General features: G+C 42.2%; 1 protein-coding gene and 1 long non-coding RNA gene across 5 annotated transcripts in view; one reads left to right on the top strand and one right to left on the bottom strand.

Moving 5' to 3' along the window:
- Positions 1-5,276, bottom strand: part of tchp (trichoplein, keratin filament binding) — a 33,743-nt gene extending 28,467 nt beyond the window's left edge. Inside the window, exons 1-2 of one of the 4 annotated variants that reach the window (XM_072587903.1) lie at positions 5,027-5,272; positions 480-678 (exon numbers count right to left, since the gene is read on the bottom strand). In XM_072587903.1, the coding sequence (XP_072444004.1) occupies positions 480-670 (191 nt within the window). In that variant the 5' untranslated portion in view covers positions 671-678; positions 5,027-5,272. Of the gene's footprint in view, positions 1-479; positions 679-4,827; positions 4,846-5,026 lie in introns of those variants that run through there. The other 3 variants (XM_072587901.1, XM_072587904.1, XM_072587905.1) reach the window with 3 other exon arrangements.
- A 268-nt stretch (positions 5,277-5,544) lies between these two features.
- Positions 5,545-13,809, top strand: LOC140488119 (uncharacterized). Its single transcript, XR_011962999.1, has 2 exons — positions 5,545-6,595; positions 11,240-13,809. It is a non-coding gene; the product is annotated as an uncharacterized lncRNA (long non-coding RNA).
- The last annotated feature ends 1,170 nt before the right edge of the window (positions 13,810-14,979 follow it).

Raw genomic sequence — 14,979 nt, 5'->3', positions numbered from 1 at the left:
AAATCTGAAACAAACTCACAGGATGCTGGAGAAACTCAGCAGATATGGCAGCATCTGCAGCAAGAGAAACAGTTAACATTTCGAGTCCAGAGTTCTGAAGAAGACTCACATTGGATTAAATGTTAACTCTGTTTCTCTCTTCACAGATGCTGCCAGAGCTACTGAATTTCTACAGCATTCTCTGTGTTTATTGCAATCAATCTTGGTTGTGTCATTACTGAGTTACAACAATCCATTCACCTCCTTGGTTTATCTATGAACAACTGTCATCATCTAGCATCTTTATAAATATATCCCAGCAACAGTTAACTCGTCTAGAAAAAGGGAAGTAAACTACAATACAGGCCAACTAACTAATATCCAACTATCTCTATCTTGCTAAACAAATAACTCTTCAACTTCCCATTCAAAGTGATCCCCAACTGCATATTCTAAAGAATAAGCAGTCTCCTAACAAAATCCTGATTTTTGCTTTCTACCTTTGCTGAAAAGACTGTCTTGAACTCCATTGTGCCTGTTTATTGCTTCGCACGTCTTGTTTTTGGAAGTATTGACGATGCATCTCCCACTGCCTACGAAGGCGCTCCTCCTGATCCCGCTGACGAATAATCTGCTGTTCCAGGACTCTATTTCGGCTACTCCACCTGGATGGCATTGTAGGTAAAGCCATCTCGGGATCTACAAAATCAAATTGAATTTAGTGGTACATGACGTTATGTGTTCTACAATTTGAATTTTCAAAAATAGCCCGATATTATATTTCCCCTACTTCCTTTCTTTGCATGTCTGTGAATACTTTCATTTGGAGCATGCTTCATTGATGACAAGACATTCTAGTAACCTGCTTAAATACCACCCTTTAATATTATATATATAGTTTGTGATATATGTAAATAACTTGGATGAAAATGTAGGTGGGTGGCTTAGTAGGTTTGCATACGATACAAAGATCGGTGGCGTTGTCGATAGTGAAGAAAGTTGTCAAAGGATACAGCGGGATATAGATCAGTTGTACATATGGGCAGAGAAATGGCAGATGTAGTTTAATCTGGGTAAGTGTGAGATCCTGCAACTTGGGAGATCAAATGTTAAGGTAAAGTATGCAGTTAAGGCATGACCCTGAACAGTATTAATGTACAGAGGGATCTTGGGGTTCAAGTCCATAGCTCCCTGAAAGGCACTGAATAGAAAACAGTAGTGACAACCCTGCTTCGTTCACCCTAATCCAGTCACTGAGATCTCGCCTAACATACCAATGACTGCTCTGGTCAGCATCATCAAAGATTTTTGTCATCTTTTTCTTTAATACCTCCATAATGTTAACCATTTATTCACTGAACTGTCGCACAGGGAAACATTAGTATTTATAACTGCAAATATTATCTAAACTATTGTCACATGAAAGTTGTGGTCAGGAAGCTCAGTACAAGGGTCAGGACATCATGTTGCAGCTTTATAAGACTTTGGTTAGGCCACACTTAACAGTACTGAATTCAATTTTGGTCGCCACATTAGGATGTGGAGGCTTTGGAGCGGATGCAGAAGAGGTTTACCAGGATGCTGCCTGGATTAGAAGGTATGTGCTATCAGGAGAGGCTAGAAAACCTTGGGTTGTTTTCTTTGGAGTGGTACAGGCTGAGGGGAGACTTGATAGAATCCTACAAAATTATGAGATGCATAGATAGGGTTGATGATCAGAATCTTTTTCCCAGAATTGAAATGTCTAATGCTAGGGTATTAAGATGAGAGGGGGCAAGTTCAAAGGAGATGCAAGGGGCAGGTTTTTTTCCCCAACAAGGGCTCACTGAATAGAAAACAGTAGTGACAACCCTGCTTCGTTCACCCTAATCCAGTCACTGAGATCTCGCCTAACATACCAATGACTGCTCTGGTCAGCATCATCAAAGATTTTTGTCATCTTTTTCTTTAATACCTCCATAATGTTAACCATTTATTCACTGAACTGTCGCACAGGGAAACATTAGTATTTATAACTGCAAATATTATCTAAACTATTGTCACATGAAAGTTGTAATGCAATGTTATTAACTGGCATTGTTATAAATAACAGATCTACAGGTGGCATGGTGGCTCAGTGGTTAGCACTGCTACCTCACAGTGCCAGGGTCCTAGCTTCAATTCTACCCTCAGGTGTGGTGTTTGCACAATCTCCACGTCAATGTTGATTTTTCTCCAGTTGCTCTGGTTTCCTCCCACAGTTGAAAGATGTGCAAGTTAGGTGGACTGGCCATGTTAAATTGTCCAGAGATGTGCAGGCTTGATGGATTACCCATGGGTAATGCAGAGTTACAGGGACAGGGTAGGTGGTGGCTTTGAGTGAAATGCTACTCTGAGGATTGCTGTGGATTTGATGGGCTGAATGGCCTGCTTCTACACTGTAGGGATTCTATGGTTCTACACACACAAATCCAGTTTTTGCAGGCATTGATCTAATCTCATACAGCACATAAATGCCTTTGTCATTTCATGTTACATGCTTACTTAACATAACCTCAATCAAATTGTGAAAGACTAATTTAGCTTGGTAACCTTCTGTTTTGTGATACAATGGTCTTCACTTTGATGATCAACACTGTTAAATATTGCCTGGTGTGGGTCAGTAGCCTCACTCCACCACTGCAGTTTCTGTTGCATTAGCTGTAGATGACGACAGTGGGCTGAGTAGATGCAGGATTTTCTGGCCTCTGTCTCCTCTGGGCTGCCTTTGACTGAGCCTTCTGTTGCTGATCACCTCTTCCTACATACCTCCAGTCAGCCAACCTCGAGAGGTCAAGCCCTCACACTTGCATGTCTCCCAGTTGTCATTATCTACCATTTTCATAATGATTAAATTGGTGTCTAAAGTGTGTTTCAGTCCTTGGTTTTTAAGCTACTCAAATAATTTACTGGCATTGCAGAGATGATTAACAATTGTTCATTGTCCAAATGTAGCACAAAATTACAAAAACTTTTCATTTGTATGTCAAAAATAGAAATATTGTACATTACTCTTTGCTTCCTATCATAAAATGCAGGAGCACAAGTAGGCCATTCAGCCTATCAAGTCTGCTCCACCACTCAATGAGATTCTCGTTGATTTGATAAACCTCGACTCCAGTTTCCTGCCTTTAGCTCATAACTTTTGATTCTGTTACAGATTGAAAACCTGAATCTCAGCCTGAAATGTACTTAACAACCTCTGTTACCCTTTGTGGTAAAGAATTCCACAGACAGACCATACTCGAAGGAAAAAAAAATTCCTCATCTCTACACTGACTGGGCAGTGTCTAAGTCTGAGGTTATGCCCTCCAGTTCTAGACTCTCCTACAAGGAGAAACAACTGCTCCAATGTACCGTCAAGCCCTCAAATAATCTATGTTTCAATAAGATTTTCTCTCATTTTCCCAAACTCTAAATACAAATTATTCAATCTCTCCTAAGGAAATCCATCCATATAGAACTAACCCACTGAGCCTTCTCTGGACTGCCCTCAAATGCCAATATATTTTTCCTTAAATAAGGGGCCCAAAACTGTTCACAATATTCCAAGCACAGTGTGGCATATTTTGTGTCCTGCCTATTTTTAGAAAGATCGCTTTGTTTTTCTGCTCCATTACTTTTCAAGTAAAAACAACTGTTATTTGCTTTCCCTATTACCTGGTGATTTGCTTTTTAATGATTTACGCAACAAGGATCCCCATAGCTCTAGGGAAACCATATCGACCAAAACTGAGTTACTGTAACTGGATAAAGAATCAGCAGGGCTCAATTTGAGTTTGAATGTATATTACTTTAAACTTATGTTGGTGTAGTACAGCCCTGTAGGAAACAGGCCATGGTCAGACTATTGGAGTCCAAAATAATATGACTGGCACAAACATGAGTTATTGTGCAGTAGTTAGGGATGTTGTGAAACCTTGAAAAAGTTCAGAAAAGATTTACAAGCATGTTGCCAGGGATTGAGCTACAGAGAAATGTTAAATAGGCTGGGGTTATTTTCCCTGGAGCGTCAGAGGCTAAGGGATTTATACAATCATGAAGGGCATGGATAGGGTAAATAGACAAGATCTTTTCCCTGGGGTGGGGGATTCCAGAACTAGAGGGCATAGGTTTAAGGTGAGAAAGAAAAGATTTAAAAGGGACCTAAGGAGCACTCTTTTCATGCAGAGGGTGGTATGTGTATGGAAATGAACTGCCAGAGGAAGTGATGGAGGCTCATACCATTACAACATTTAAAAGGCATCTGGATGGGTTTATAAACAGAAAGGGTTTAGAGGATTATGGGCCAAGTGCTGGCAAACGAGACTAGATTAATTTGGGATACCTGGTCAGCTCTGCATGAGTTGGACCAAAGAGTCTGTTTCCATGCTGTACATCTCTACAACTCTAACAGCATTCCTCTGAGCCAGGAGACCTGGGTTCAAGTCCCACCTGTTGCAAAGATGTATCATAACATTGCTGAACAGGTCGATGAGAATTTTAAAATGATTTCACACACAAAGTGATTATTGACACATGCAATGTCGATTTAGATTAATTTGCACCATCCAGCCACTATTTCTCCTGCTTTTTGAGACATAGAACAGTACAGCACAGGAACAAGACCTTGGGCCTGTGCAGGCCAGGATTCCATTCTAAACTAATGCCTACAACACGGTCCAAATCCCTCTAATACTGGATGAGTGGTGCTGGAAGAGCACAGCAGTTTAGGCAGCGCTCGTTGGATGCTGCATGAACTGCTGTGCTCTTCCAGCACCACTAATCCAGTATTTGGTTTCCAGCAACTGCAGTTACTGTTTTTTTTTACCAAATCCCTCTAATCCCCACCTGCTCATGTGTCTTAATGACTCTTAAACCTTGCTTTCAATCTCTGAAACACCAAAATGTTTCGTGAAATCAGGTTGTCTAGGACTGAGGTTTATACAAACACCACCTCAGTCAGTATCTTCATTCAGAGCAGGGCCCTGACGGTGGGGGGGGGGGGGGGGGGGGGGAATATTATCCTGGTTTTAATCCCAGGCCTCACCAGGCCGCGACTCTCGAGTTGTGATCTCGGGGAGGGGAGGGGAGTGTCCCCGGGTTCCTGGGCACAGCGGGAGGGCCGCTCGAAGACAGCAGACACCCACCAGCCGTTCGGCCGCCTTTCAATCCGAGCTCCCGGTTAAATCCGACCGTTTGGCTCCGATGTCTCCGTCGCTCATGGTAACCAGAACCGCTTCCGCCAAGACTACGGGCTCAGACATGTGTCTTAATGGTAGATATCACCCCCAATAGAGAAACGCGTTTTCAAAACATGGGGTCAGCGCCTCTCTCCTCCTCACAGGAGTTACAGTTCCATTCACTAATCTGTCTAGGCCTTGCTTTATTTTCCTGAACGGACCCGTTGGAGGAATGCGCTATTATTCTAAACATCTCTATATAGTTTAAACTGAATAAAACCAGTGCAGGTGCTGGAGATCTGAAACCCACAGTGACTGAAATTGCTGCAGAAACGCAGCAGGTCTGGCAGCAGTAGAAAGCACTATGTGGGGCAATCTAAACCAAGATGTTATAGATTCAGATAGCAGACTTAAAAGCCACACTATAGGAAGGATGTGGAAGCTTTGGAAAAGGTCCAAAGGAGATTTACTAGGATGTTGCCTGGTATGGAGGTGTGGGATATCAGTAGGATTAGTGTTACTTCTGCAATTCCATTTTACAAAGGAGGTGAACTCACACCAGTGGGTAATTGTTTTAGCCAAGTGCTGAGTCAACAAGAATGGAAACGATGTGGAGGAAATATATAATTGTTTTTGTATTAGCTAAAACTGTATGTCAGAAGGTAGACATTATGGGCAAGTAGATAAGATGTTGTGAGGGGATGAAGTTAAGCTAGATACGCCTGTACAAACAGTAGGTATAAACATGTGCTTCCCACTTTTACAAAAACACAGGAACAAACCCCAATTAAAAGGGTCATAGGGATCAGAACGGCCTCGGGAAAGGCACAGATGAAGGGGGTAGATAATGATGAAGAAGGGATATGCCTAACAATGACCTATAACAGGGTAAGGTCAAACAGCCTTGTGAGACCAGAAATAAGCATTTTATCACAGACAAGGCCGGATAAGGCAAGAGGCAAACAGGGGTAATGGGGGCCGGTCTTAGGGAAGTGGACGATGTAAACAGGGGAGGGAGCAGTGTAAAACAATAGACATCAAATCATATAAATGTTATGTATGAATTGAATTTAGTGTGTGTATGTCCCTTGCCTTGAGAAAGGGACATCACACACCCACTTGCAAGTGTAAAATAAATGGCACTACTGATTCAGATCTTGTCTTGGACTGAAATTATTGAAGTGAGTGGGCTTTGTTTCTCACAATTGGGGGCTCGTCCGGGATTTTCTTCCATCACCGGGGGGAGTGGCTGGCCTTGGACACTGGGAAGACGCGTCCCGTTCCCCATTGAGGAGCGGTCTCGTGTCCTGGTTTGGTCTGCTCCCTTTGGGCGACTGGTACGAATCCCACAAGAGAGACATCTGAATCAGACAGTGATAGGAGCTCGATAGACAATACGGCACAAAGGGGCCAGGCAACTCTGTGCACAGACCAAGGTAAGAAACCTGACTTTTAAGTATTGCCTTGGTGGCCGGGATTGAGTTTTAGTAGTTAATAAGGGACTAACGAAGGAACTCAATATGGGTTGTGCCGTGGGTAAGGAAAAAGCCTCCGGGAAAAACAAAAGAAGGAAAAAGCAATGGAATTGGAGGCGGGGTCCCTTACAACATACCTCCAGAAAGTTCTTTGGGGAGGATGTTGTGGAATTGGCAAAATAATACTTGTACAGGGGAAAAAGATGATTAAATATTGTTGCTTCATATGGACTAAGGAATCCATTCTTCGTCCCGCCTCTTTTGGCCAAAATTCAGGTCGGACAAAGACTGGGTTTGTAAATATCTGAATTTATTTGTCAATGAGTGAGAGAGAGAGAGAGAGAATGAAGAGAGCTGTACAGCTGGTCGAAAGTTTAACCCTTTGTGATTTGGTTTGAATACACATTTGTTTGTTGGTGATTGAATGTTTGCGTTTTATTCCCTGGAGCTTGAGTTCTGGGACTGTTTTGAATCTGATTCTTATTATGGAAACTTAACATGATTTCTTTTAAGGTTAAGGATTCTGTAGAGATTATGAAAAAAAAAGAATGATAACTCCTGTTCTTCTTACAGGTCATGACTGCCTTACTATCAGTTTCTAACTAATCTCTTCTATCTTTACATGAAAGCGATTTATGGAGGACAGTTGAAGTTTCAGTTCAACATTAGATTGTAGTAAAAACAAGATCCTATGGTTAATATCTGTGACCTTGGATTCGGCCATTGTTCATGCATTAGAAGTTTTTTTCTTTAAACTTGAATAGACAAATAATTTTAAGGCAGCTCTGATTATTTCAAGACCTATAGTATTGTAATTGAGCAATGATTGGTCAGCACTACTTAAGAAAACTAATTTTGGATTTAAATTAAGGGACTAAAACTGGGTGATTACAGTGGATTTCAAAATTGAGAACTGTATGCATTTTACATTTTGAATATTAAATACTGAATAAATGAACGTAAATATATAAATATATTTACAAATTTGGAACAGGCTTTAAAGTTAGTCAAGCATGAATTGATGAATTGGTGTTTGAAGTTATGGGGAGCTAGAAATATTGCAATATTTCATTAAAAAAAAAAGAAAGAGGGGAAGAACGTAATGACTTATCCCCTTCGGGAGGTACCAATAGGGGACAAAGATTGGGTTTGTAAGTGCCCCCCTCAGCAGTGGGGAGGTCAGGACATTTAAAAAAAAAGAAATGAAGGTCCTGGTTGAGGATCTGGTAGGGTTGTCTGAACAAACTGATCAATTTTTGGGGCCCAGTCTGTATACCTGGGCTGAGTTAATGTCTATTTTGAATATACTATTTACTGGGGAAGAAAGGGGACTTATATGGGGAGCAGCCATTAAAATATGGGACAGGGAACATCCGATTGGAGATGGGGATGCTGGACAGGGAGAGGTGAAGTTTCCCCTCAGAGACCCCCAGTGGGAAAATCAAAATCCGGAGCATAGAGAAGAAATGAGGGAATTGAAAGACCTGATTCTAAAAGGAATAAAAGAGGCAGTTCCGAAGTCACAGAATTTGACTAAAGTCTTTGAAGTTAGACAGGAGAAAGATGAGACTCCTTCAGCTTTTTTTTGCAGAGATTAAGAGACTCAATGTGGAAATATTCTGGAATGAACCCTGAGAACCCAGTGGCACAGGGTCTTTTGAATGTACATTTTTGTGACAAAGGAATGGCCAGACATACAGAGAAAGATACAGCAAATAGAAGGGTGGAGTGAAAAGCCATTAGATGAATTGTTAAGAGAGGCACAGAAAGTGTTTGTAAAGAGAGAGGATGAGAGACAGAAACAGAAGGTGAAAATGATGGTAGCTACGGTTGATGAGGTAGTTAAGAAAAGAATGGAACCAATATTGAGCAATCGGAGCGGTGGGTGGCAGCATGTAGGACAGAGAGGACAAGGGGGAGGGAGAGGACAAGGGGGAGCATTTGATAGAGGGTTCGAGCGACAGGGGCAGAGCTGGAAGACTCCACAGGCAGGATGTTATTATTGCGGAAAGATAGGGCATTTTAAGCGGGAATGTCCGGCTCTGAAAAGGGAAGAGAGGGCAATTCCACTTATGAATTTTGATGAAGAATAGGGGTGTCAGGGGTTCCTGCCCTCGGGGGCCCACCAGGAACCCTTGATAAACCTGAAGGTGGGACCCTATAAGGAAGAGGTAGTCTTCCTAGTAGATACGGGGGCAGCACGGTCATCGCTGAATTTTAAACCAAAGAAAGTAGGAATGTCAACACGGTCAATTACTGTTTCGGGGTTAAAAAGGGGAAGGATTTACTGTTCCAGTATTTGAACCTATGATGATAGAAGGTCCTAAGGATAGGGTCACAGGGGAACTGTTGTATATCCCTGATATAGGAAGTAACTTATTAAGGAGAGATTTAATTATCCTCTTAGGACTGGGGATTGGAATTCAGGAAAAAGAATTAGTTGTACAAAAGGCAATGTTGGCAGAGGATGTGGAGAGAGAGATAGACCCTATTGTATGGGCTAGGGAAGGGAATTGTGGAAAACTACAGATCCCCCCCCTTGAAATAAATTTAAAAAGGAAAGGGGATGTTGTCTGTGAGCGACAATATCCCATTTCCATTGAAGGTAAACGAGGACTGCAGCCAGTAATTGAAGGATTGATTAGAGATGGATTGTTGGAGCCATGTATGTCTCCTTATAATACCCCAATACTACCAGTGCGGAAATCCGATGGAAATTATCGATTGATGCAGGATTTGAGAACATTAAATCGAACAGTACAGATCAGGCACCCAGGGTGCCAAACCCCTCTACGTTATTAAGTGAGATCCCTCATGACCACAAATGGTTTAGTGTGATAGATTTAAAGGATGCCTTTTGGGCTTGTCCCTTGGCAGAGGAAGGTAGGAATTTGTTTGCCTTTGAGTGAGAAGACCCTAAGACAGGACAGCAACAGCAGTACCAGTGTACTGTGCTTCCCCAGGGGTTTACGGAATCCCCAAATTTATTTGGACAGATGTTAGAACAAGTATCAGAGAAATTTAGCAGCCCCAAGGGGACTACCCTGTTGCAGTATGTAGACGACCTCTTAGTAACAGGAAAAAGAAGAGAAAGAGTAGTAGAAGCCACTAACAAATTATTGAATTTCCTGGGCCAGCAGGGACTGCGGGTATCTAAAAACCAACTACAATATGTGGAGCAAGAAGTGAAATACTTGGGACATTTAGTTAGTGAGGGAAAGCGAAAGATAAGCCTGGAACGGATAGAGGGAATAGTGGGAATGCCGCTGCCCAGCACTAAAAGGGAGTTACGCAAATGTTTGGGTCTCACGGGTTATTGCAGATTGTGGATTGATTCCTATGCACTGAAGACTAAGAAATTATATCTCAAACTATTAGAGGGGGAACCAAAATGTCTAAGTTGGGATGATGAGGCAAAAGAGATCTGATCCATGCCCCCGTGTTAGCCTTACCTTCCCTCTTTGCTACCGTGGATAAGGGAGTGGTTTTGGGAGTATTAACCCAGAGGTGTGGGAAGGGATTAGTACATGAAGAATTGATTAAACGGGTCTTGGAGTCCCTATTACTTCCCCGAGAAATAGCAGTAGTGCATGTAAATGGTCATCAGAAAGGAAATGAACTAGAAGTTAGGGGGAATAGATTAGCCGATGAGGTGGCTAAGGAAGCAGCCCTGAACCCACAAGAAGTGGTGATTCATTCCCTAATACCTACTGTTCCAGGTCCTCGGGAAGCTCCTATATTTACTGAAAGCGAAGAAAATGAATTGAGAGATTTAGGAACTGTAAAAACAGCAGACGGGCATTGGAGGTTACCTGATGGAAGGGAAATGTTAAACAAAATGATGATGCGAGAGATTATGGCCGTCCTACACCAAGGCAGCCATTGGGGAGTACAAGCAATGTGTGATTTAGTTCTTAGGGAATATGGATGTAAAGGAATATATACAATTGCTAAACAAATATGTGAGGGATGTATCATATGCAAAAAGGTAAATAAGAAAGTCTTGAGAAAACAGACCCCGGGAGGAAGAGACCCAGGACTGAGACCTTTCCAGAGTATACAAGTAGATTATACTGAACTCCCCAGGGTAGGCAGACTAAAATATATGTTGGTCATAGTAGATCATTTATCTGGTTGGGTTGAGGCATACCCCCTAGCTACCGCCACTGCGAGTGGGGTGTCTAAAACAATATTGGAGCACATAATTCCCCGATATGGGCGCGTGAACCATATTGATTCCAACCAAGGAACTGACTTTACTTCTAAAATGTTACAGGGGGTAATGAAAGGGTTGGGAATTTCCTGGGAGTTCCATACTCAATGGCACCCGCCATTATCGGGAAGGGTTGAGAGAATGAACCAAACACTCAAACGATAGCTCTCTAAATTGATAATAGGAACCAGACTCCCTTGGATCAAATGTTTACCTATAGCTCTCTTGCGAGTACGAACAGCCCCAAGGAAAGATTTGGGACTATCCCCCTATGAAATCTTATTTGGATTACCTTACTTGGGAACGATTGGAGAATTGCCAAGTCCCGAAACTAAAGATTTGTTTTTAAAGAAGTATATACTGGGTTTGTCCTCCTCTTTGTCTTTCCTAAGGAAACAGGGTTTATTGGCACAGACTCCACCCCTTGAATTCACCGTTCATCCCATCCAGCCGGGCGATTGGATCTTAGTAAAATCATGGACAGAGATTAAATTGCAGCCGGACTGGGAAGGGCCGTACCAGGCTCTTTTGACTACCGAAACGGCAATAAGGACGGCGGAGAAAGGCTGGACTCACTACACTCGGATCAAAGGGCCAGTGGACCCTCCCGTTGAGGAAGAAGTCTGGACAGTCGAATCAACGCAAGATCCGCTGAAACTCAGACTAAAGAGACTTTGAGTAACTGATTATACAGTGGCGACGCGAGCGCGGGATTATTTCTGTAAGATTGTATATTAAGTCTTTTTGTGCTTCAGCATGATGTTTAGAATACTGGGAATGCTGCTAGAGTTATGATGCTAGCCCTCTTAGTATTGGCATTTCATCAAATATCATTTTCATATGTATTATTAACGGTCCCTAAGTCTGATAACCCACAAGTAATAGACGCTGATGTATGCAGCTTAGTAAATTGTGGGGATGTAGATAATCAGAGACAGTACCGCAGCTCAGAGATACATCTTAAGTCCTATGGGGATAGCCTTGGGGATGGTACTTAGTATAATGGTCTCGTCACAGTACACCAGACCCCCTTCCGACCAGCTCGTGATTGTCCTGATAAAAAGTGTAACCCAATATACCTAATGATAAGGAAAACCACATGGCACGAAACAATCCTGGTGGGAGGGGGGGGGGGGCACCTATGAGATACAATGAAATGAAATGCTTAGGATAGAAATGAAAGCAAATGGGAAGGATTTCTTGGGCTATTGTTTTTGAATTAGTGTAGGACAGGGAAAACTGGTAGAACTACTGGGTAATAAGATACAATCTTTCACCCCTCCCGATGATCCTAAAGTAGTAAAATTTATAGAGGTAAAGGACTTGAAACAGACCATTGAAATAGAAACTGGGTACGGGGATGCAAATGCCTGGGTTGAATGGGTAAAGTACACTGTGAAAAGTCTGAACAAAAGCAATTGCTATGCATGTGCCTCCGGTCGGCCAGTGACCCAGGGGGTTCCCTTTCCGCTCGGGTAGAAGCGAGACAGGATGGGCATGAAATGTATGATAGCCCTGTATCAGGATGAGACTGCATGGAATGATAGGAATTGTACCTCCCTATCTCTGATGTTCCCTCCCTTGGAGAAGAAAGATGTAAAAGTTCCCCCCCTGTTTTCTGCCGCAGTTGGAAATCACACCTCGTGTGTGCGTAGACGAGGTACAAGTCGGTCGAAAGATTTGGGGGAGCTGAAACTATGTACAGAGATTAAGAATGTCACCGAAACGGAGAAGGGAGGGAACTACTCAGCATTAAAGGTTCCCCGAGCGGATCTGTGGTGGTACTGTGGAGGCAAAATATTGAGACCCACGCTACCTCCGGATTGGAGAGGGATATGTGCAATTGTACAATTGGCAATTCCATTTACCCTGGCATTTGAGAAGGAAAACAAAGGAGGGAAAAAGGGAAGGGGTAAGAGATTACTGTTAGACACTTCTTTCGATGACAGGATTTATCTTGATTCGGTAGGAGTCCCTAGGGGAGTACCGGATGAATTCAAGGCTCGTAACCAGATTGCAGCAGGCTTTGTGTCAGCTCTCTTTTGGTGGGTAACAATTAATAAAAATGATCATACCCTGTATACGAGGACTCACCCAAAGGTTGATTGAAACAGCCTTAATGAAACAGATGCCCCTAAAAGGGAATCAGGTTGAAGGACTTTATCGACTAAATAATGAGCAGATGAGTGAGACCAAGATGGATGAAATCTCCGGGATGATGCTTGCAAATTTCGGGAGCGATGCTTAAAAATAAAATATTTGCAGAAGATAACAAATGGTAATTAAAAGAAAGAGGGGGAATTGTGGGATATCAGTAGGATTAGTGTTACTTCTGCAATTCCATTTTACAAAGGAGGTGAACTCACACCAGTGGGTAATTGTTTTAGCCAAGTGCTGAGTCAACAAGAATGGAAACGATGTGGAGGAAATATATAATTGTTTTTGTATTAGCTAAAACTGTATGTCAGAAGGTAGACATTATGGGCAAGTAGATAAGATGTTGTGAGGGGATGAAGTTAAGCTAGATACGCCTGTACAAACAGTAGGTATAAACATGTGCTTCCCACTTTTACAAAAACACAGGAACAAACCCCAATTAAAAGGGTCATAGGGATCAGAACGGCCTCGGGAAAGGCACAGATGAAGGGGGTAGATAATGATGAAGAAGGGATATGCCTAACAATGACCTATAACAGGGTAAGGTCAAACAGCCTTGTGAGACCAGAAATAAGCATTTTATCACAGACAAGGCCGGATAAGGCAAGAGGCAAACAGGGGTAATGGGGGCCGGTCTTAGGGAAGTGGACGATGTAAACAGGGGAGGGAGCAGTGTAAAACAATAGACATCAAATCATATAAATGTTATGTATGAATTGAATTTAGTGTGTGTATGTCCCTTGCCTTGAGAAAGGGACATCACACACCCACTTGCAAGTGTAAAATAAATGGCACTACTGATTCAGATCTTGTCTTGGACTGAAATTATTGAAGTGAGTGGGCTTTGTTTCTCACAGAGGGAAGGTTTTATGAGGAAAGGCTGAGGGACTTGAGGCTGTTTTTGTTAGAGAGAAGAAGGTTGAGAGGTGACCTAATAGAGACATTACAAGATGATCAGAGGATTAGTGAGGGTGGACAATGAGAGCCTTTATCCTCGGATGGTGATGGCTAGTATGAGGGTATATAGCTTTAAATTGAGGGTGATATATATAGGGCAGATGTCAGAGATAGGTTCTTTACTCAGAGAATAGTAAGGATGTGGAACGCTGTGCCTGCAACAGTAGTAGACTTGCCAATTTTAAGGGCATTTAAATGGTCATTGGATAAACATATGGATGAAAAATGGAATAGTGTGGGTTAGATGGGCTTCAGATTGGTTTCATAGCTTGGTGCAAGGATGAAGGGCCTATACTGCACTGTTATGTTCTATGTTCTACTTCTCTGAAAGTGTCCATTGAATTCATGGAATTCACTATTCTAGAGTTCAGTGGATGCTGGGACATTGAATAAATTTAAGGAGGAGATAGACAGATCTTGAATGAGTAAAGGATTAAAGGGTTGTGGAGAGCGGGTGGGAAAGTGAAATTGAGGCCAATATTAAATCAGCCATGATCGTATTAAGTGCTGGAACAGGCTCAAAAGGAATTAATTGCTTGCTCCTGCTTCAGGTTCTTAGTGGTGAAACAAAACAGAGTTAACGTTTGGTATCCAGAAATCCTTCTTCAGATTTAGTTGTTTTATTCAGTCTTGGGATGTAGGTACCAATGGTATAGGCTAGCATTTATTGCTTCTCTTAATTGCCCTGGGGAAGATGGGTGGTGATCTGCCTTCTTGAACATCTGCAATCCTTTTGGTGTCGGTAGAGCCACAATGCCATTAGAGAAGGAATTTTGGGGTTTTGACACATAAACATATGTTTATGAAATCAGACATTTTGAAAATAAAGAAATAATATTTGGCAAATGCATTAACTATGTTTCATTTTCACTGCTCCTTTCTGACCTAAGATCACACACCTGGAATGTTAACTCTGTTTCTCTCCCCCCACTTTTCATAACTTATGATATTTAATTTCACATAGTAGGGACAAATTGGCTAAAATTGGGGCGGCACGGTGGCACAGTGGTTAGCACTG

This window comes from Chiloscyllium punctatum, chromosome 17 (genome assembly GCF_047496795.1).
Source record: "Chiloscyllium punctatum isolate Juve2018m chromosome 17, sChiPun1.3, whole genome shotgun sequence".
Lineage (NCBI taxonomy): Eukaryota > Metazoa > Chordata > Chondrichthyes > Orectolobiformes > Hemiscylliidae > Chiloscyllium > Chiloscyllium punctatum.
Note: the sequence above shows the minus strand (reverse complement) of the source record. Positions and strands in the feature narration are given on the sequence as shown.